Source organism: Astatotilapia calliptera, chromosome 7 (assembly GCF_964374335.1).
Source record: "Astatotilapia calliptera chromosome 7, fAstCal68.1, whole genome shotgun sequence".
In the NCBI taxonomy this organism is placed as follows: domain Eukaryota; kingdom Metazoa; phylum Chordata; class Actinopteri; order Cichliformes; family Cichlidae; genus Astatotilapia; species Astatotilapia calliptera.
The window spans coordinates 22,428,165-22,452,889 of record NC_137428.1 but is presented as its reverse complement, the minus strand read 5'-3'; the positions used below and the strand labels follow the sequence as shown (position 1 = coordinate 22,452,889).

Sequence of the window (24,725 nt, the reverse complement as noted above, 5' to 3'; positions counted from 1 at the left end):
GGCTGAGACGAGTGCTTGAAATCCAAGTGCTGGAAGTCGTTACTGCTTCAGTCAGCAAATGGGAATTCGTGTATGCTGCCAAAGCACGAGAAGGCAGCCAAAATCCTTTTGGTGACAACATGTTTGTGAGTCATCTAATTTGCTCAATCACTAAAGCATCACTAGGAAATGTGAAATATTTATATATACATTACAGCATTTATCTGTGATTTATTTTTTTTTTTTAACGTAGGCAGCCAACTGTGGAGAGCTGTCAGAAAGTGAGAGATGACTTGCAAGTGGAATCCATGGCTGGACTTGGGGACATTGCCATTACATGGTCAGCATCTTAAACCTTGAGGCCACCTGGATGCACTTTTACTGTGTTCTGCTCAATGACAATACAATAGAACAGGTGACATACGGCTTCAGACTGTACACAATAATACTGCAAAGGTGCAATATAGTGCTGTTCAATTGTTGATTAACAGAAAAAAAACAACACTAAGCTCTCTTTTTGCTTCATATTGCAGGTGGCATTGTTATTTATCTTATTATGTTTTCTCATTACATTCATTCTGTCTGCGCACACAGTGTGTCATTATTAGACGGTCTCTGTCACTGCCTCACAGCTAAAAACAATAAATGAGTAGCAGTTACATGAAAGAAGTGTACGTGTATTGGTAGAGAAGTGCATGGATGAATAGAGATAGCCGAAACTCTACGCAATTTTCTCCTGGTCCACAGAATCTGTGTCTAAGTGAATGTAAGTTTAAAAAATTTTGGCAGAAGAAAAACCCATCATTTTCTAAGTAGAACCATGATTAGATGCAGAGAATGTGTTAATAATGTAGGCTTTGGTTGTTGTTGGGGTTTTTTGTTTTTGTTTTTTTGAGTGCTGCACTTTGCTTCATGGTATTTGTGAGTCATCTGAACCACTCCAGTGCGTCTGTGTTCATCCTCACCTTGACTATGACCTCACTGCCAGTTTACCTGTCTGCTCCCCTCTTCCTTGTTTTGATACTGAACTCAGCGGATCCCCTTCAGTGTCTCTAACACTTATATACATTTTCTTTATCACACACTTTTAGCACCTTCCTGTCTCCCTGCCTAATGGCAATCCAGACCCTCAATGTCTCTGTCCTCTTTCTTCAGTCTGTTTCATCCTTCCTGACTTCCCGTCTGCCTCCCTCCATCACTTCCTTTGGCTACAGCATGCTGAATTAAACATTTCTGCAGCCTCTCTCAGCAAATCTGCCGACTACATCAAATCCTCCTTTGCTCACTCTATCCAATTACAGATGGCTCATCCAAACTAATTCGAAACCTGAGTCGGACAAATGTAACACCTTTATATCTTTTTAAAAAACAAATGAGGTACATATCAGCACATTTAAATATTCACTCTTGATGTATGAGTTAAGTTTTCCTTTTAAAATGTACAGATGTTAAGATATTGCAATTGGAAAAAAAAACGTAGGGGTGGGAGTGTGGTCCGAGATTCAGAGCTTTCTGTTTGATGAACTGTTTAATTTTAGAAACGGAGGAAAATGAGTTTGGACATGCAAATTAGAATAGCAGATTATTCATTTTAGTGCTGATCAAGTGGTCGTCTAAAAACTGATTACATTTAGGAATAATTAACACCATGAAGGAAATTTCCTTTGAGAAGTATTCTTGGTAAATTTAATTAAATAAAAGCCTATCGTGGTTGCAAAAACCCTAAATCAAACTAGCCAAACTGGGGAACATAAACTTGAAAAAAAGAAGAAAAAAGCCAAACAAAAACAAGCTATGATGGTGATCATGGCTCAGTGCAAATTCTTTTTAGTTGTTATGTTTGGTATGGTGAAATACATGATATTTAATGATAACACAGTTGAGCTCCAAACTACTCATATCATTAAATGTGTATCCTTATGTTATTAGCTAGGATTAGTAAACCATTAGTGACCTGACATTAGACCTCGTATAATTCAATAACATTTTTTCACTCAGCAGTCAGCTCTCTGAGATTCCTCAAACTATTTATCTGCTTTTGTAGAAAGAGTTTCATACAGTATGATGGACAAATGCTTTAGTGGGAAATTTTGTCATATTTCTGTACGACCTTGTAGTCAAAGTGTTGTTGCAGACTCACTGTGGAGATGTGTGTTTGTCTAATTGCCACAGTAACATGAGAGTGCTGCAGCTCCGTAACAAAAACAAAGCATGGAAAATAATAATGCCATTTGGAGTGCACAGCACGTAATATTGTCTCGGAACAGTCAAAATATGTGTAATGAGTCGCCAAAAGGGAAATGAGACTCGGTGAGGAAATCACACATGTAGCTATGACACTTTGGCGCAAGTAGTTCTCCAAACCAAATTTCCAACTTGGAAAGCATGAGGATCTCTGGGAAATTATTGCCATTGAGCTCCTGCTGCCACAGGTAAGGAAAAGAGAAGAATTGCTACGTCTACCAGATGCTGGTGGTTTGTCCAGATGTCCAGATTTACAAGCAGCTTTTACTGCTGGATTATCTTAACAGTCAAGAATCTCATGAATTAAGGAACAAAGGAAAAACACTTGCAATAAGAGGCAAATACTTTCATGTTTTCACATGAACCCAAGCACACAACTTTGGACAATGTCGAAAAAATAAGGTCAGGACACTGTTTGAAGTTGACCTTTTCACATGTAGCACACAACAGGAGATAATGTGCTTCAGAGGCATTCTCACTACTGGTTTAGGTGCCCACCAACAAGCTGTAAATTCTTTAGACACTCACTCAATAGGGTATTGCGCAGACTTTGTAGGCAGCCGAAAGCAAGTTTGATTAAGATTCAATCTGACTGAGCAGGACATTTCTTAAATAGAGCTTTGACCGATGATGATGAGACAGATGCAGGGCTGGAAGGGACGAAAGTACAGTGAAAGTGGGTTTTATAGTGTTTTTTTCAAAAGGCTTTACTAAGTCAGTATAGAGACAGAGTACAACAGAGGAGTGCAACAAAGAAAATCTAAATTTCCTTTGTGAAATAAGTTATAATACTTGTGTTCAACATTTTTGAATCAAAGTCCAAAGATTGAACTTCTTTTGTTATGAGATTTTAATTTAATTTAGCATAATATTTTCGCAGGTCATTGCAGGATTTTGATCGGATCCTTGGATACATTTTGAGGGTTGCTGAGCTCTGACTTAGTGACAAGAGAAGCTCTATCAGACCTCTCTATTCATCCTGCACAGCTTTTCAGAGTACAATCTATGAAAGCCATGCATTTTAATAAATATTTTTTATTCTAAATAACAACCCTCATCCTGCTTCTTTGATTACAGTGCAATGCTGATTTGAGGCCTTTAAAATGCATTAATGGCTACCAGATTTGCATTTATATTGGATTTTTTTTCCCAAACACGCAAGAACCTGAGATTGAGCTCTGCGAACAAAGACCAGACAGAGAACACGCATCATCTGAAACACATTCGACCCTATAATAGAGTACAAGCAGGAGCACGAGTGATGCTAGTGTGAGCAAAACAGGCCATCGAATTTCACCACTAACACCTTATTCAGCTGAGCTCTGATATAAAAAACTGTATGCAGCCAGCAGTTAAAGTGGCTTTTTTGACCAAAATACAATAAAGGAAATATATATGACAAAGAGTAAGATTCTGTTTAAAGACTGCAATCAGCAGGGAGAGGGTGGCGACAATTACTCATACAAAGAACACTCCAATAATTTCTTTAAGACACATAAGTCTAGAGGGAGCAGATAATTGGTGCCTTCCGGTGTGTGTGTCTCTCCCCTTGAAGCGGCAATGACCTTTTCAGAGCACTAGACGCAGGGCTGGAACCTTCTAATTCCGTGTTTATCCTTCAAATTAGGCACACTGCCCATGTTATTAAAGATGGGGGAGATTTGTTTGTTGCTGATCAGGTTGGCATTGTCCACACCGCGTGCCTCCGGGGTAATCTCTCTTGATAAGTGAACCCGAAAGGAATGGATGCTTTGTCTCTCTGCAAATCTGATTCAACCACTTTCCACCACTAAATTGTTGAGGCAGAGAAAGTCCCCGGGGAAATTTACAAAGCGATTCAGTCCTCATTGGTTGTTAGAGCAGAGCACGCCTGGGCAATCATGTGCCAAGCAGGACCAAGGCTATGTATGATTTCATTCCAAACAAACACTACATCAGTCGATGTCACTCCACCTTCCTGGTTGAAGATGCGCTAATCACTGAAATTATCTGAAGGTCGAGGTTGGAATGATTTAAAGCTCTTGACCTTTGGCAACAATTTCATGCATTCCTCTTAGATACTTTGGGGTTGGTTTTTTTGCAAAATGTATATGCTGTGCCTAGAAGTATTTCTCATTTTTGTACACTAATAGGCATCACAAGATCATTTAAATGTCAGACGGAAATAAAAAAGATCTATCAAAGTTTGAATTGTTACAGATGCCTCGTATAGGTATGGATAGTTGATTGTTTTAATGAGAAACACATCATTTTTTCATACTTTAGGTTTAATTGACTTGTCATGATGAAGGGGATATCTAGAACTCATGGCTGAATTTGATGCCACTAATGGTTTGTTAAGTGTGAAAAACAACAGGAACCACCTGGGCCCACCAATAGTCCCAGAAGCACCTGACGTACATACACACACTCTGTTTTAATAAATCACTGCAGCATCACAGACAGGACTCGACGGCTGTACAGTGTCTGCGGAAAGCAGCTTCTGAAGTTTTGCCTCTGAGATTCATGTCTCTGTGCAACATCCTGCTCTGTCAAGTTACGCATTATGCAAATGCATTGTTTACCGTTCATGTGACAATATCAAGGAGTGAAAGTCAGTGGGGACCAAGGGCTGTGGCAAGTTACCAAGTGAGACGAAGGAAAGCAAGACAAGCAAGTCTGTGAAAGAACTGCCAAAGAATGAGGCAAATGATTCTCTTACTCTGTTTGCAGTCTTTCTATAATTCCGACTTAGCAGACTGTAGGGGGATGATAGGAAATCAAAGCACATCATTCTGAGAAAGATAGATTTAAGCCATCCGATTTTTGTACTTTTGCTTCTTTGTGTGAGCACTGAGGAGGCTGGCGATGTAAAGCAACAGAATGTATGTTGCATGTTATGGATTATGTTGCAACTAATGAATGTCAAACTCTATGATTTGGGCATAAATAAGTAAGTGGTGCAAAATTAATATTTAATTGAACTGAACTGATTTGAACTGGGCTGAATCAAAGTGAACTGCAGTGCAATGAGTTTAATTTAATCGAGTGAATAACACATTTTTGTGGGCCTAATTGCTCAGTCAAACTAGAATAAAAATAGAATATTAACATTCGTGAGAGTTTGAAAAATTAGTGGTTGTTTACAGAATTGCTGGAATTGCTGAGGTCCTGGGACAGATTGGCAACTAGTCCACGCTGTACCCTCGCCACGAGGTTAAGTATGCAACACCCTTAATTTCTGGGTGATCGCTTTTGATCGCAAGGTGATTGCCTAAGTCACCTTTGTCTGAGGCATCTTGTCTCCAAACGGCTGCGGTCTAACTGAGGGTAAATGCAGCAAATAATGACCATCTAATTCATAAACACAGACAGATCTATCAGACAATCGATGAGTCCAGCTCATCTGTGACATAAGTCTTTGCAATAGGGGACTTGACCTGGCTGCCAACTAGTTGTTATATTCCTATTTAAAGCAAGCTTGCCAAGCACCTATGTCCTCTTGCAGTTAAATATTTTTGCAGTTAAACAAGAAGTTGAAGAAATTGAGCTGATATTTCTCTAATTATGAATAAGATTCGACTAAATATAACGGGGAAAATGATTCATTATTCCCCTACCGAATTTGTTAGTTTGCCCACTTACAAAGACATGAACAGTCTCCAATTTTTATGGCAGTTTCACTTTACTAGTGAGAGGCAAAATATTAACCACAAATCCAGAAAAAGCACATTACATAAAAATTATAAATTAATTTGCACGTTATTTAGTGAAATAAGTATTTGGTCTTTAAGAAAACATAGCTTAGTACTTTTTGGAGAAACCCTTGCTGGCAAGCAAAGCAGTAAGCCATTTCTTATAGTTTGTCACCAGGTTTGCACATATCTCAGGAGGGATTTTGGCCCATTCCTCTTTTTGATACTCTCAAAACTCTCCCTTTAGCTTTTTGGCTGCCCCTTGTCAACTTCAAGCTTTCACACCCTCCTTTTGTGTTCTGGCTGAGAGAAATAGGTTTGTCATCCAGGATTTTATGGTAGATGGCCCCATCCATTGGCCTCTCAATGCAATAAAGTTGTCCTATACCCTTATAAGAAAAACAGCATAAGGTTTCCACATTTGTGCTTGACTGTGAAGGATAGTATTCTTTGGGTCAAATTAAGCATGTCTCTTCCTCCCAACATGGCGGTTCAAGTTCAAGCAAAAGAGCTCAGTTTTGGTTTCATCTGACTGCACCATTTTATCCCAGCCCTTTTCTGAATCATTTAGATGTTCACTGGCAAGCATAAGACAGGCCTGTACATGTGCCTTCTTGAGCAGAGGGACCTTGTGGACTTTGCAAGATTTCAACTAATTATGGTGTTATGTGTTATGTAGTTCTGGGATAATCCAACACCTTTCTCACATTCTCATGATCATCCTCACCCCATGAAGCAAGACCTTGAATGGAGCTCCAGAATGAAGGTGATTGACGGTCATTTTATTTCTAATTCTCAACAAGCTTTTTGCTGTCTTTGAGCACATTACAGCCATGTGCAGGTCTACGGTCTTGTCTCCGACATCCTTTGACTGGTCTCTGGTGGTGGAGAGGTTGTAATGTAAGAAACTGAATCTGTTGACAGGTTTTCTTTTATGGACATAATGAGTTATGAATCAAGATGATGAGTATCTGTATTTGACTGATTCTTTGTGATCTGTTTATCACACGGGCACACGGCCAATCTGTTGGAGCCAGAAATCTGTCTGGTTTGAAGGGGATCAAATACTTACTTCACTCAATGACATGCCAATCTATTCATAATGTTTATGGAGCGTTTTGTCTGGGTTTTTGGTTGATGTTCTGTCTGTCTCAATTGAAATGAAACTACAATAAAAAATAGAAACTGTTCACTTTTTGTAAATGAGCATGCTTACAAATTTATCAGGGGATTAAAAAATCATTGGAGGTTTTTATTTTACCAGTTTTATAAATTATTTCGATTATCATAAAGTTAAAAACTTGTATTTCAATTTACTAATAAAAATGGCTCGCAACATCACACAATAATTTCACTATTGCAGGAGAACAGTATGGAAAACCTAAAAGATTATTTTTGCGACACAGGTGGTATTAGTTACATTAAAATTAAAAAAAAGTGCTCACTGTGAAACAGACTGAACCAGCCATTGCCTACATTTAAAAAATAATCACAGAGTTACTGTAAAAGTACAGCAGTCAAAGTTTATCACACCATTCACATCTGCCTCTACTTTACCTGACCTGCATCTCTGTCATCCACTGTCCACACTGCTCAATCCACACCCCTCCTCAGCCAGGCTCACCAGGCTGAAACCCATCCGATTCGGCTGCTCTGCTCTGGATTTCACTCTTTATTTCCTAGGATTAGTACTCCACACTCTGGACTCTCTGCTCAGTTCAGCTACAGTTCCCCTGCTGCTCTGCACAGCCGGTAACTTGCCAGGTTCTCCATGTGTACCGTCACGCGCACCCCCACTCTGACCCAGCTCAACATCCCATCGGTGACCTGTTTTGCCCTGCAGTAATTATTCTTCTTTTCTCTAGATATACACTTCGCACAGTCTTGTAAGTTTATGAGTAAGCAATATATGTTGCTAAGCAGTTTGGCATGCCACAATTGCTGTTTTAAATTAATTTCTGTGGGGTCAAAATAACGTCCTTGAAGGTTCTAGGTACAGTGGGGCAAAAAAGTATTTAGTCAGCCACCGATTGTGCAAGTTCCCCCACTTAAAATGATGACAGAGGTCAGTAATTTGCACCAGAGGTACACTTCAACTGTGAGAGACAGAATGTGAAAAAAAAAATCCATGAATTCACATGGTAGGATTTGTAAAGAATTTATTCGTAAATTAGGGTGGAAAATAAGTATTTGGTCACCTCAAACAAGGAAAATCTCTGGCTCTCACAGACCTGTAACGTCTTCTGTAAGAAGCTTTTCTGTCCCCCACTCATTACCTGTATGAATGGCACCTGTTTGAACTCATCATCTGTATAAAAGACACCTGTCCACAGCCTCAAACAGTCAGACTCCAAACTCCGCCATGGCCAAGACCAAAGAGCTTTCGAAGGACACCAGGAAAAGTATTGTAGACCTGCACCAGACTGGGAAGAGTGAATCTACAATAGGCAAGCAGCTTGGTGTGAAAAAATCAACTGTGGGAGCAATCATCAGAAAATGGAAGACATACAAGACCACTGATAATCTCCCTCGATCTGGCGCTCCACGCAAGATCTCATCCCGTGGGGTCAAAATGATCATGAGAATGGTGAGCAAAGATCCCAGAACCACACGGGGGGACCTGGTGAATGACCTGCAGAGAGCTGGGACCAAAGTAACAAAGGTCACCATCAGTAACACACTACAACGGCAGGGAATCAAATCCCGCAGTGCCAGACGTGTTCCGCTGCTGAAGCCAGTGCATGTCCAGGCCCGTCTGAAGTTTGCCAGAGAGCACATGGATGATACAGCAGAGGATTGGGAGAATGTCATGTGGTCAGATGAAACCAAAGTAGAACTTTTTGGTATAAACTCAACTCGTCGTGTTTGGAGGAAGAAGAATACTGAGTTGCATCCCAAGAACACCATACCTACTGTGAAGCATGGGGGTGGAAACATCATGCTATGGGGCTGTTTTTCTGCCAAGGGGACAGGACGACTGATCCGTGTTAAGGACAGAATGAATGGGGCCATGTATCGTGAGATTTTGAGCCAAAACCTCCTTCCATCAGTGAGAACTTTGAAGATGAAACGAGGCTGGGTCTTCCAATATGACAATGATCCAAAACACACCGCCCGGGCAACAAAGGAGTGGCTCCGTAAGAAGCATTTGAAAGTCCTGGAGTGGCCTAGCCAGTCTCCAGACCTCAACCCCATAGAAAATCTGTGGCGGGAGTTGAAAGTCCGTGTTGCTCGGCGACAGCCCCAAAACATCACTGCTCTCGAGAAGATCTGCATGGAGGAATGGGCCAAAATACCAGCTACTGTGTGTGTGCAAACCTGGTAAAGACCTATAGTAAACGTTTGACCTCTGTTATTGCCAACAAAGGTTATGTTACAAAGTATTGAGTTGTATTTTTGTTATTGACCAAATACTTATTTTCCACCCTGATTTACGAATAAATTCTTTACAAATCCTACCATGTGGATTCATGGATTTTTTTTTCACATTCTGTCTCTCACAGTTGAAGTGTACCTCTGGTGCAAATTACTGACCTCTGTCATCATTTTAGGTGGGGGAACTTGCACAATCGGTGGCTGACTAAATACTTTTTTGCCCCACTGTATGTAACTGAATCACTACAGGTGAAGTAATATTGAAATATATTAGCTTTAATTTGTATCTTTTTTTCTTCTTTTATTATTATTTTTATTTTTATATTATTTTGTATATGTGGCTGCATTTTTTCTTTTTATCCCACAGACCCCAAAAATTGACTTAATGATAAATAAACTAATTTTAGGAATAGTTGTGCAGTATGTTGATGGACTAATTTTAAAATATCAATTCCAACCCAGTTGGTATTCCTATATATGTAGATGACAACAAATTTACAATTTCTAATGATTTATCACAATTAATCACCATGTGATTCAATTCAATTCAATTCAACAGTAACCTCATGACCCTTTATTTCTTAACGCAAAGACCTAAATATATTATAGAAAAAAACCAACATTCAGATGACCCCCTGTCAGTAAAAACTTGGTGATGATGGGAAGGAAAAACTCCCTTTTAACAGGAAGAAGCTTCTGCTAGGATCTTGCTCAGGGACGGCCAATCATATACTGCATTCGGTTTGCGGTGAAAGGAGGATGACAGGACAAACAGACTGGATGTAAATGCCAAGTTTTGCCTATGTTATTGTAGGGTCTTTGCTTTACAATAAAAAGCCCCTTGAGACAACTGTTGCTGTGATTCAGTGGTATGTAAATAAAATTAAAATAAATTACATTGAAAATTAAAATAAAAATTCACCATAAACTGATAGCTGACTGACTCCATTCTCTTGACTTTTTTGGTGTCTTAGCACGAAAGTCATTTTAAGAATACTGCTTCAACATTAAAAACCTACTCTGTTGTCTACAGTGTATTGGTCTACAGTAGCAAGCTAAAGCAAGGAGTCTTATCCGCACTTCATTAATATAATAAAACAATTTCACGGGGGTGAGACTGGCTGCATCTAAATATAAAAAAGTACACTTAATGGGTTAAAGATGTACAGAGTTCAGCTTTTTGCAACTAAAATCTCAAAATCTGAAAATAGCAAAGCCGTAAAAAGACATTCCCCTAAAAAGCATGAGTGGCATCAGTACACAGGCTGAAAGTGAACTCACCTATAAATTTTATATCTAGTCGTAAATCCTTGGCGGAATCTTTCCACAAAGGACAGATAACTCCGAGAGTGGTGGAAAGGTCCGCGGTCAGAGATGAGCCAGTCATATTGCTTGGTGACATGTTGTTCAGTGGCCAACGGATCCTGGCGGGAAGACTGAACTGTTATATGGTCCCATATAAACAGGAAGCAGATGACCTCAATAAACCTCCAGTTCATGCTTTTTTTTAAGCCGCTCTCTGTTCATTCTCGCTCCATTATGTGGAGACCTGATGGGAGAGAAGAGCAGAGGGAAGGGGGGGAAGGAGATGCAGAGAAAGAGAGTTGTTACATGACAAAGTCTATTTTAGCGGTACAAGAAGATGTCATAGAGTTAGGTTAATTGTCTTGTACCGAACAAATAAGACAGTGCCCTTGTCATTGTCACTTCACTGTGACATGGTGTATATTTATTTTCTGCTCTTTCTTAGCTTTGCGCCCCCTCCATGTCTGGATTTTTTTTTTCTTTGTTCTTAGGAAAACATGCACATTCTGCCTCTTCATACATAGACTGTTTTTTGTTTTTGTTTTTTATTAACACTTTCTCCAGTTATGTAATAGCTATCATTATAATTTCTGACAGGGTTAGAGGCAACTTTATGACTTGTTATGACACTCATCCACTAACATGCAAGATCAACATCTCCCTTTGACCAATGGTGGCAGTTATTACCAGAAGAAACTTTCAGTTAGACCACTGCTTTTGTCATCACACAAATCTTATTATTACATATAATGTTGTTCTGTAAATATGTCACAAACAATACACAATAAAAGCAAAAGAATCAATAGGAAAAGTTCATCTAAAAGCACCAGCCAGAAACCTGCCTCTCATTGGGAAGCATATACATAACATGTGCATGCTATAGCATTACTAACCCAGTTTAATACTTAAATACTGTTAAATTAAAAGTGGAAAAAAAATTTTGGACATTAAAAATTATTCATTTTCTCTTTGTACTCCTTGTGCTTTTGAATGAAAATATCTATTTGACACTGAAATTATGCCTTGCAGTTTCCGATAAGAAAAAAAAAGATTTTCATCAGTAATTGCATTTAAGAACTCTGGCCCCTGGCCGTGGAGCAACAGTGTGCTATTAAGTGCTACTCTATGCAAAAATTTCCCCTCCCTTCATGGTTTATTACACAATAACACATCATAAAAGAGCAGGGAAAATTTAATGGGCCTAATCTTTTCCAGTTAAATACATGATGAACTGCTTGATTGCCAAAGTTAAACTAATCATAGTATATGGATGGGGAAGGTTTTTTAATTATTATTATTATATTTCTTTTTCTTCTGTCATGTCATGGCTCAAATTAGCACGTCAGTTAAATTAATTCTATATTTTTTATTATTTAAACAATGTTTCATCTCCTTGCAAAAATACTTGGAAGAATCAGAGATCATTTGAATATCAACTTATATAACTAGCAATAATCACACTGCCATATTTGAAGTATAAGCTGATTGTAATGAAATTTCAACTTTCCTCCAATAACACTTTATTCCCGCTTTAATAGCAGTCATGTTTTATGTTAATTACGTTAGACTAATTTGAGCTTGGCTGTCAGAATGAAACAATATAATGAGACAGAGAGAGGAAATACTGACCAGGGATTAATACTTTTGTGATTGTGCTAAAATGAGCAGTGAGCATTTTTGTAATGCCATGTCAAAAGAAAATGTGAGATTTTTTTTTTAATATATAAATTACATTTTTTAAACGGTTTATAGGAGTGCTGTCTGCATACAGCAGTCTACTTTATAATTAATAACAATTCTTTAATGAGTTATGAGTTATATTGTTATCTGAGAACTACATGCACATCCAGTACAACAGGCCAATAAATAATGGAAATGACAAATCAAAGTTTCTCCATTTTTAATTGCTAATGTAGAGACAAATGCTGTTTGCATGATGCATTTTCATGAAAGTTTGTGCGTAGCTCTTTGTGTACATTACTATGGTTGGAGAGTGCATTGCTTCCTTCACAAATGTGTTTGCTTTTGAGTTATTCATATACATAAAATCAGTGGATATTTCTCCTGTAAAGTAGCTGGGATAGTGGTTTTCAGATAAAGGCTGACCTGCTGTGACGGCTCTGTGCATAACGCTCATGGACGTTTTAAAGTTTTAATTTATTACTAATTATTTAATTAGAATTAATTATATATTCTGGTCATGAATGAATCAAAATGCGACTAAATTGAAAATTGGTAGAAAGTAATATTACTATTATGTAGTTAATAGGAATATTCCATACTGTATAGCATGTGTATTTTCTGTATACTGTATATACATATAACATTTCATACATGTGTATGTATATGTTACATACACCAAACACAGCAAGCATAATTTGTTGAGGATTTATGAAGAATCACAGGATCACTGTACAGTAAAAATATACATCTTCTTCATGTACAGAATTCACCTTACACGTCCTTATGTGCCTATTTATTATATTAATGACTAACTGGTCGTCTTTCTCACTATTACTTACTGACTTACTGCAACACTTGATTTAGTTACTTTGTGCTCTTAGCAGTTGCACTACCATAAAAACCATGTCTACAGCTGACCCAGTACTCTGTCATTTCCACCACCTGGAGCATTAGTCTGAAACCTCTTAGTGAGCGCATTTACATTCATATGGCCACCTGACAGAGTAAATCCTCAGTCAGGTTTATTCATACGTAGATGGCTGTCTCTCTTGTACTGCCAAAAAAAATTATCTCACAACAGATTTTTTTCCTGCTGGCTTTGTGAGTTTCCCATCTGAACATTTTCACACTCTGTACCAAAATGTACCTGATAAAACTGAGTCTCGACCGAGCACGAGTAAGTGGTTATACTAAATGCTGAGTAACTATGTATAGTCGGTCAATTTATATTAAATTTTTTACGATGCTTTTTATTAGTAGTACTGTGTTAAAATAATAGTTTACGCATTGACTGTGTGAAGCCTTTAAAATGTGAGGGCCGCACCTTCATGAATCAGTGCTCATTGGTGAAAAGCAATGTCCACATGGGGCAAGGTGATGGACTTGTGGTATTTGAGGGGCTGAGGCATGTGGTGCAGTGAACCAGCTGCACAGCTGGAAATGTGATGGGATTAGGAATCAGATACACTCTTTTTTGAAGGTTTAAAAGTCTTTCAGTTTATATATGAAAGCTACAGAGAGCATTTGCCACATTTCTCCCATGAACACGCTTATGCTCACGTGCATGAAATGCTGATTCACAAGGACCAAATCAAAGTAAATAAGCCACTAAGGACGGTGATGTTAAATTAGCTTGGGAGAAGATAACATACTTGGTTAATCACTATTACCCAGGTCCTAAGAGAACTGTTCAGTGTAGGAAACCGATGAATGTCATCACAAGGAGAGCCAAATAATTTGGAAGAGAACCACAGGGAGGGTTTAACAACTGGATGGGGTGTCAACCATCCAGTCCCTCATTGACAGAGAGATACTGGATGCATTTGCATGCACTAAATTCTGTGAGGGAATATGAGGATTTTGAGAACAAATATCAGAGATAGCCTTAAGGCAAGAAAATACAAATGGCACGTTGTCATACATCACAGAGGTCTGGCTCTAATAACTTACTTTTAGGATTATGTTAGACTGTATTTAAACATTACCCACAAGAGAAAATAAAACATCATGGCCTCACTGATGATTTTTTTCAAACATCGCATAACGATTCTCCACATTTTGATGTAGATAGATAGTAGAGGTGGGAATCACCATACATCCCACGATACGATATTATCACAATACTTAATGCATGATACGATATTATTGCAATTTTTAAAAATATTTTGCGATATTCAGATTCTGTACATAAAGGTAAACTTTATCAATATTCATTTTATCTAATAACAAAGTCTCACACTCAGTCTTTCTCTCATTTCAGTCAGTTTTATTGTTGAAAACTGAACGGTTTGTATTACAGTCTAGTCCAACTTACTATCTGGTACAATTATAGCTATTCTGAACTATGAAATTTGTGAAAACTATGCAGCCCCTTCAGCAACTGAAGAATTTGAAAGTAAATTAAAACAAAATATAATTTTACATTAAATAAAAAAGTTTTAAACTTAATTAAAATAAAACATGTCTTAAATGAAAATAAGTAAACTGTCATGTTCATTGCTGCCATAAAAAAAAGTTAAACACATTTGGACAGTGAAGGAATGTCAGGATTCTTGCTCAGAAAAAGGATCAACATGCTCTGAAGTCAGAGCATGTTCCAGTCCACAAAAACTTTTTTGTAACATTAGCAAACAAAATATCACGATACTACACAGTATCGATTTTTCCCCCACCCCTAATAGATAGATAGATAGATAGATAGATAGATAGATAGATAGATAGATACTAGTTTCAGCCTTCTGAATTGGTTTATTGATCTGGTCTACAGCTGGTACCATGGCAGACAAAAACAATGCAGACAGAACTACAGATTGTTAGTAGATTTCCAGCATCCTCGTGAAAACACCAAAAAACTGAGTACATAGTATGCATCTGCACAACCATGGTGTTGCTCCTTCAATCCTGTTGATTGTTCAAATCGAATCCCAACCACTAGTAGCTCTGAATTATTCCAGCCTCCTCACCTGTGCTTTTCATGGGCTTGGTCACAATTCTTTTCCCCCTAAAATCAGCCATCATTTCCTCTTTCTTGTTATATTTAGGAGCAGACAATCATACTGTCTGAGTCAGCACTTTAAAATTGTTAAAGAACTTCAGCAGATTGGGGAGTTATAATAGAAATCTGAGATGTACAAAGAAATAGAACCGAGGACTGAGCAGTCCCAGTGGCACTCCTGTGTTACTAACCACCACGTCAAGCTGGCACTTCCCCTGCCACACAATCTGAGACCTGTCCAACAGACAGTCAGCAATCTACAAGATAGTAGATTCACTGACCCCTATCTTGCGTAACCTCTGACTCAGTGGAAATAAAGGCACTGAAAGAAAAAAAAAGGTGCCATCGTTATCACTGATGTTAGAGTCACCATGTTGCTGCATGTGACAGGCAAACCGGAGATGGTCTTTAGCATGTGGTCCAAGGTACGACAATTTTAGTCTCTTTGATACTTAAATTACAGTTGACTTTAGGGCAACTTGATGCAGGATACCAGATATCTATGCAGCACAGAAGTTTAGGACACTGGGACTGATAGAATAAGGGCCTGTAGCCACGTGCCTGAGGAGGTGTTAATACAGAACCTGAGCTGGGTCTTCTTGCACTACTGCATGGGAAGACCCAGTTCAGGGTCCTGTGCCCTTGTAAAACAGACTCAGCTCACTGATTCAGTCCAGATTGCATTGCTGATGCTCATACTCACAAAAAGAAAGCCATATGAAAGCCGTTAAATGGCAGAGGTCACCCCAACTGTCCCATGTCACTTTGATTATATATGTATGTATTTCTTTGTTAAGAATCTGGGCCTCACATGCTCAATACACATGCAACTCTATTCCTGTACCAAGGGTCACAATTTGCAGGGCTGGCCAAGTCAATCAATTTTAATCCATGAATGGGAGCAAATTACATTTGTTCTCATGTCAAGAGTGCTTGTAACTGATGAAAAGATGTGTGTACCAGCAATGCACAACAACACACTATCCTTGATAATGCATTTATGCAAAGGTAGAGCATGAGATCAAAACAAATGGCAATCTAAAATCATACTCACATTTGCTTGGTCATCTGCGCAAATAGGGTTTGTTTTCACTTTCTGTTATATATATATATATATATCATTTGAGGTATTTATTTTTGGGGTGGATTAACAGAACTGAGAGGGGAAGAGACAGCGAGTGGATCACGTTTACCCTTGAATAGCAGGGTAAAAAGGGGAGGATGTCTGCTTCAGGAAATCACAAGACAGGACAAGGGAGGCTTGTTTTCTCCATCCTCTTTTTAAACAGCCTTATTCATACTGCAACTCCTCCTCCATTCTGCTTCTTTCAAGGGGATTCAATCCCCATTCTGGTCCCATCACTAGCTTTGCCAATCAATTCCTCTCTCCCTAGTGTGGGGCCCTAAGTGTCTCTCTTTATTCTATAAAGTTCATAAGAATGGGGAGGCTTGTTCTGCTTATTTGTATTCTAAATCCCAGGGAGGCAAGAGATCAGGATAGAAAGAAGCCTACTGCAGGGAGACAGGTAGACTCACTGGAATTAGAACAGATAGTGTATTCTGTATTTTTACACTGTCCATTGTTCATATGTGACATCTTGTCACCAGTATGTAATATTTATTTTCTACATTTTCAGTCAGAGGAATTGTATGGATATTAGCAGATGGGATTCTCTCTGAACTCTTATCAGCACAGCTGCCTCAGAGTGAATTTATTCCCAGTGATACAGGTATAATGCGCGTAGTGAAGCAAAACCTTTGACGCGAGGTTATGGATGGCTGGCAGCCTATGAATTTTTATACTCCTCTGGGTTATTTTACCATAGTTCATATTAATATGACCTCAATGGGACCAAAGGGTATGCAGGATTCATGCTGGGGAATGACAGAATGAGGAGTGAGAGAGCAGAGTTGCATCTATATGCCAAACCACTGTCGTCTGAATTTGGAGAATTATTATTGCAGAGCTCACAGTCATGTCTGGAAAGGCGTGGTAATGGTCTGCCACTTGCAATTGCTGGGAAGCAACAGAGGAATGGGAGGAGCAGCCGTGGCTAACTTCATTTGTACTGGATTCTTCCCCTCACCCAATCTCTCGCCTTGGTCCTTCCGTTTCTTTAAAAAGGACTGCAGTGGCACCCTGACCTTCAGAAAACATGGCTGAGCAAGCAACACTCTGTTTGATAATTAAATTCTCTGGTTGGTCAGCAACCAATCAGCTCAGCTCGGGGATCAATGGCTGATTTTAAAGAGCAAACTAATTCACTAATGGTCAGAGTTATTCCAATTTACCTGGCTGCTGAATTATTGTGTCCACATCTATTCTGGGAGGGGAAGGATCAATGCAAACAGGGGAGAGGAGTAGCAGAGGAGAGCATCCGTCATGTGATGTAGTGCACAGAGCGTGCATCGAGGTTGATTTGATGACTGCCCAGCTGAACAGAAGCTATGCGGGGGCAGTTTATGAGATGTTTCTAAACAGGGAATATCTCTGTCATAAAGCAAGCTAATTAATAAGGTTTCAGTTTAAGTGTGAGCGCGAAGACCACGGATGGTCTTAGACACTGGGGTGTGTGATTGGGGTGTCAAAAAAATTAAGCAAGCTGGCAAACCACAGGGCATAGAAATTTAGCATGAAATAAAAATGGAATTCATTTACATCCTGGGGGATTCTGAGCAATGGAAATAAAAATATTGTGACAGTTGAATCATTTTTTTTCGCTCTGGGTTTTTTTTTTCCTTCACTCATATTAATACCTTACCTTTCTATTAACATTGCGAATGGGAGTGCTAACATGATTATCAACAGAGTATGTCTCTTAAATAGCACTTTTAGACAAAAAGGAGCATAGCATTACTGATTTACTTCCATGTTCATCTCATTCCAGGAAAACGTGTTTTAAGCTGATAGGGAAAAACAGCAGGATTCTACCTCTTTAGCCAGAATCACAGTCGTTCACCAAAGAAAATTAGATGGTACAACATGCGAGCCATTTGTCACCACATCCACCACTGATGTTGCTGGCTACTGTGGCTGCATTACAGATGAAGATTGATCATTTGTCAACTTGCAAATTGGCTTTCAAGTGCTTTCTCTAATTACTCTGTGGTTTTATTGATGAGAAACCACTAACTGCTTTCCTTCGATTTACCTCGCTGGGCACAGTCGTTGTTTTGAATATGTCGTCTCTCACCTTCCAATAAGCCTTTAAAGGGGAAAATAAAAAAGGGCGCGATCCTCCAAGCGTAACAGAATTTGTATGCTACTTCTTGTTCAAAAGTTTGACTGAAGGGATATGAGAATGAAGGCAAAAATGCCAGAATTAATTTCAGTCCCCGAGCTGGTCATACTCAAAATGCACCCAGAGGAGCCCCTGACATGAATCAGAGCCTGAACAGGAGTTGCTGGGAGGATGTAAATGACACTGTTCGCACTGCAGACCTTCCGTGCTCATGCATGTAAATGTCAAGTGATGTTATCCACTGTATGGTTTCCAGTGACTAGCCCTAAAAGGTCTAGACCAAAGCAATGGACGAGCAGGGAGGAAAAAAATCTCTTAGAAGGCTGTTTATCTGAGATCAGCTCATATAAGCTGCTCTAAGATAAGAGTGATGTAAATCTACCTAACCTGCTATCGTGCTTTACTGTTTTTTCACGTATGCACACATTTGTTTTACTCAAAAATCTGAAACAATTTAATTTATGCATTTATTTGAAGAGAATGACCGTAAAGTCTCACCGAATTAAACAGCTGATCCTCCTTCGTTGTTTCTCCATCCTGTGACTGATTTGTCATAATTGCCAGTGACTGTAACATTGTTTTTTTCCAAATCACACTATGAGGGTAGGGTGCGAAGAAGTGTTGTTGCGAGGCAACTGTGAGATTGCAATTGGATCGCAGAACTGCATTTTATTTTAGAAAGACATATGTGAGGAAGTATCATCTTATCAAGGTGAGAGCATGATTTCCTCATCCCATTTCAATATGTGTGCTACAGGACTCTGGCAGGAAAAGTAATGTTTTCTATATACTTTATCACTGTGGTCCTTATCAGCTCTAGCAAAAGATTAAGCTCAGACAGAATGATGTGTTTCACTCTTAGTCCCGCCACCCCACCTTAACCTCCTAAAACTGTCTTTTTCTACTTACAGATGTCCATATATCAAGTTTGCAACAAAAAAAAAAAGAAAGAGAAGAAAATGATTTGGCAGCATAGTTCTAAGAGTTAATGCTGTTTCACCTTTTCACATCAACATTCCTCTTTTATACTTTTTTTTATGGGGAGCTTCTTCTGAGAGAAATGCATAACAGCTGCTGTCCTCTCAAGAGAATGGACCACTGGCATTATGTGGAGAGAGGTTTACTCCAGCTGCAGTGGGTTATTTTTGTTTGCTCTTGCAATCCCCATTTGCTCCCTGCACTCTGATGCAATGCCATCTCTGAATTTATTGACCTCATTTTCTTTCCATTTTGATGTCGACTTCCTAATTCAGTATTCGACAAATTGTAAATCACGAGACTTTGGCAAGAGTTCCCTCTCTGACCGGCAGCCTTGCTCTTCAGCAGCAGAAGGAATGGGACATTTAGGCGACGGTCACCGGTCCTATTGTTTCTAATTCAAATCCATATATTTGTGTCAGGGAAGGGGGAAAAAGGAGGAGGAGGCACAGACTGTGTTCCATAAATCAGCAAAATCTGCGGAGACGTAGAGCAGATGGTGAAATTTTATTTTTTTTTAAAAAGTTATCCCATCTCAATTCATTGCAGATTAAGCACTGCAAAGCTAAACTGTTCCATATTATGCATGGCTTGGGTCAGTACTATTATCAAAATTCTAAAGATATTTTTGCTCGGTGCCAAGCTCGTTCTCCCACACAGTTCGAACGAGCCTACCCACTGCTGAGTGAACTGTATTAATCTATCAACATACATAATATATGGCTTTTGTTGGATTCTAGCCTCCAGATGAACTGGACGGATTTACCATTTGACCCAGGGAGTATTTATAGTCACTGTCCTGAAGTAGGGGCGCTTAAGTGAAGAAACGGACTTGAAATATTTGATATAACTGCAGAACATTTCCATTTGCAGATGTGAATATCGTGAAGCAATAAACAGAAAGGGAACATCACTGGTATGAATGAGGTTAAAAGGATATACAGCTTCTGTATTTATAACGTTTCAGTTTTGCTCTACTTCAACCTGTGCTGATACTTGTTGTCACATGATGTGTTTGGGGAATTTGCGGGGGGTTACAAAAATGAAATAAAGAAAGGAGTGCTTTGGGAAATGCTCTATCACATACACACACTCAGTCATGCAGTGTATACAGCAGATCCCCATGCACAAAGGCATCCCGAGCAGACATTTTCAGGACTGATATGACTAAAAGGATAGTGGAATTTTGCTGAGAAAAGCAATTTTCTTTCCGCACCATACTTCGTCTGCTCTTCTTGGGAGGTTATCGTTTGCAAAAATGTGTCCTTGATATGGGTTAGTGCAGCCAACATGTACCTATTCCCCATGTTAAGTTTGAAAATAGAGTGCTCTTGACCTCTTGCCTTTGAAATTCTTCCACTGTCACTATATTCCACTCGTAAGCTGTCCTCTTTTTATGCCGTAGCTCAGAGGCTTTTGCTACAAGGTTAGCGTTTTATTTTTCCCATCCTCCTTTGCTTCTTTAGCCTCCTTCCTTTCCAAGACAGAAGCAAACTTTGTCACAAGCCTTGTAAAATGCATGGCTTTATACACCTATTCAAGTCAGCTGTTGTTATATGCACCTCAATGCATGATTGCCAATAACAGGATTTCCTTTTGCTGCTGAATAATTAACAGGCCTCTTTTGCCAAAATTGCGGTATGAGCCTCAGAAGAACAGGAGTAAATTCCTGAGGTCTTTTTCAAATGTTTACATTAAGAAAAGACAGGAAGTGCTTCTTCACGATTTAATATTTAATGAGTTGGTTTAGATATAGGTAATCCTTTCCCTATAGGGTATAAAGGATTTAACTCTGCTAATAATAATTAAATCAAGGCTACAGAAATTGAAAAGTCAGCCCTCTCTTTAGCGATGGTTGAAATTACAGGTTTTTATATAAATGCATCAAAAATGTTTTCATAGAGATCAAAATCTAACAATAGACGGATTGACACATAAAATATATTTGCATATATAGAAGAAAGGAGAAGGAAGGTCAGCTGACACAAACGAGGCACTGGTAAATGTAGATGATGCTCTCATTCAAGTAATAAATTATAAAATGTGCACTACTGTTCCACAGATAAGTAGGTTTTACATTCATACAGTAGGTTTTTCTAAAACATTCCAATAACACCATAAAATAGGCTAGTTGGAAAGTCAATGGTGTTTTCTGCTAACAACCTTATACCCAGTTAGGGCAGGGAAATATGGCCAAAAATATTTATCACAATATATATTTGAAATTTTGAGGTAACGATATAACCGATGATATAATTGAAGCAAGACAAAATACAACTCCACAACTTTATTAGTGCCAAAAAAACCATCAATGTATTTTCACTTAAACAAACAGCTTTTTTATGTGCATTAAAGTTATGTAAAGATTTAACAGTACAAATGCAAATTCCTTACTGACAGTTTAACCAAAAGGCATTTTCAATGGAAACTGGCCGACATATCCTCAGTATAACCATGTAAAATATCCACAAAACTTAAAAAGAGGTTATACACACACATACGCTAATATTATGTTGAAGCAGAGTACGTATCACTCCGCGAGGCTCCTGACTACGATAGCCATAATGCTCCGACAAGCCATCAAGTGGTGCGGCTTCGTAGCTTAGCAAAGTCCTACTAAAACGTTTTTTGAGCGCCGTGTACCACATAAAATTGGTTCGGTAATAACGACGGCCTGCTAGCATGCTCTACCAAAAAATGTGCTTTGGTGTGTATCTGACGGACGAAAGCTAAACTAGTTCCACACCACTGAAGTTGCACCATCTTTACAAACCAGTTCTGGTTCATCTGTTTCATTCAACGATTCGCTTTCGCCCTTCTCATTCTCCGTCGCTGCCATGCTTTTTCTGCCATGTGCGTACTTAAACAAAGGCACTGCGCATGCACGTTTTAACCATATTTTATCGCAATATTTAATTTTCTTATCGTTGCCTAACATTATACCGGTATTACCGTGAATGGTATGATATGGCCCAGCCCTATACCCAGTCATTTATTTTTACAGTTAAAAAGAAATGTTTTTACATAACTGCATATGTTTCTACATCTATGACGTCAGCTACAGAGAAAACATTTTGCTTTATTGAAAAATGCTTTGCTTTTTTAACAACATGCCTAAGTGAATTCCACAGTAGCAGAAAAATGGTCTGCAATTAAAAACAAGCTTCTTTTTCTTGCAATCCTCTTTTTCGATTGAGCGCTTTTTGTGTTTGTTTTGGCTTTTGTAGGGCGTGTGTGTGTGTGTGTGTGTGTGTGTGTGTGTGTGTGTGTGTGTGTGTGTGTGTGTGTGTGTGTGAAGTACGTGGTATGACGGTCTGGTATAACTTATGACTGGAGAAGCAAGCTTGTTTTGGTAAAGTGGAAAAGAGGACATGGTAGTCACTCGGAAGGAATGACCTCACAGTTGAACGTGTTAATCAAGAGAACACTGATTAGTGATTAGCTCCCATGTGGGTAAGAGAGAAGGAGTGAATTTTAGGCTTGCTTGATTGGATGATGAACTAAGAGGAGTTTGCCTCTTGAATTTTAAACTGATAGGATAATGGAGGGAGGTGGAAAAGAACGGATGTCAGCTGAGAGGTGTGGCTTAGAAGGAGTACTAATGAATGAAAGAGTAGCCTAGAGGTGAAAGAATTAAAAATGAAGTAGTCTCCTTTATTAAACTTTTGCTAAGCTCAATTACAGTGATGAAAGACTTCCCTGCTGAACCATCTGAACCAAAGAACGGGGGGAAGCATCAAAGTAAAAGCACATTTTGTGAAATCTCACCTAATCCCAATTATACATTGACAGGTCACAATCCACTTTTCTTTCAAATGTGATTTGTTTTCAAGAGTTACATTCAGATTAGTGTAGTCAGATTCCAGTCCAGGAAAAACTACAACGATTGCACTTTTATTGCTCGCAAGTGTGACTTGAATGTGCCATGTTGCCTCTTCCATGCCCTACATTGTTGTCTTGTTGGTGTGCTGAGAGCACAAAAAGCACCAGAGAGGATACTGCACAGGCAAGCTTCACCTGGACTGGCCTCTCCATCATTAAAATTAACTACATCAGCTCCATCAGCAACACACCACTGAGCTGTTTGGGGATGGTATGCATTTTTCTGCTTTTTGATCATAAGTAGGTACAAAAAAGTGCTTTTTTTGCCCCCTAAGACTCAACCTTTTTTTGTGGCACGCACACTGTACAGAGTGTATAGTAATTTTGTAGTTGAGTGAGCAGTGATACAAAATAAAAACGGGATCAATGAAACACACACTGGTTCATGACAAAGCATAGACAAACACCTACATGGATCATGTGATGCATGATGAAGTAACACAAATTTGAAGTTCCCATATCAATAATAATTCTGTTGTCTTTGATTACTTTAGGAAAATTATTGAAATCACCTCTAAAACTACAGCCACATAGGTTCTGAGGTTAATTTAGGTTCTGGGGCTTTGTGAAAAACGAATAGTGCCTAATTGTGAAAATAAATTGCCAAATAATCAGTGTAGCATTACATACATCACTGATTTGATGGGAATTTATATTAAAATATGTTCATATTTAAAGAGGCTAATGAAAGCATATGAGAGTACTTAAGTATTTATAATGCACAGCACGCACCATCTTTTTTTCAGGATACTGTTTAATATAAACACACACACACACACACACACGCACACACACACAAAAACTCCCCCTGTCTGGCTCTGCTTGTTGGACTTTGTAGTGGTTGTGTGCTAAAATTGCATTTCAGCATAATAAATAGGCCCACAGTGTGGTGATCTGGGATTTGAGTTTTTTTTTATTATTTTAAACACTTACTATTATATATCTGTCTTCTCTGTCTAAAGAAAATGTTAATACTGACCCAAAAAAATCCTGGCATTGATAATTTCATGTTACTCCACAATTAGGAGAGGAGTGTTAATGGAGTGAGGTGCCAGATTGGCACAGCATCGGCAGCACTGCACTCAATTGAGGAGACAAATTATTCATAGTAAGAGACTCAATCAATGTGTATTTCCAATGTCTCTGATTTTTTTTTCTAGAAGGCAGTAAGTGTATCGCCCTCTGAAGTGTTTCAGAAATAATCAAATTGGGTATGGTTTGATGTATTGTTTCCTGCATATGGATCGACATACCAGAGCAATTATCCTGGAACATTTTTTTAAAAATGAGCTGTACAGTCTGGCTTCTTGGGTCTGAATGTGAAAATGGTGTTTGTTTTACTGAAGCGTTCAGTCTACCAGGTGTAGA

General features: G+C 38.8%; 1 protein-coding gene across 1 annotated transcript in view; it reads right to left on the bottom strand.

Moving 5' to 3' along the window:
- The window catches only part of brinp1 (bone morphogenetic protein/retinoic acid inducible neural-specific 1), a 115,375-nt gene that overhangs the window by 77,564 nt on the left and 13,086 nt on the right, over window positions 1-24,725 (bottom strand). The window contains exon 2 of the mRNA XM_026173679.2: window positions 10,554-10,821. Coding sequence (XP_026029464.1) covers window positions 10,554-10,771 — 218 coding nt within the window. The 5' untranslated portion in view covers window positions 10,772-10,821. The remainder of the gene's footprint in view (window positions 1-10,553; window positions 10,822-24,725) is intronic.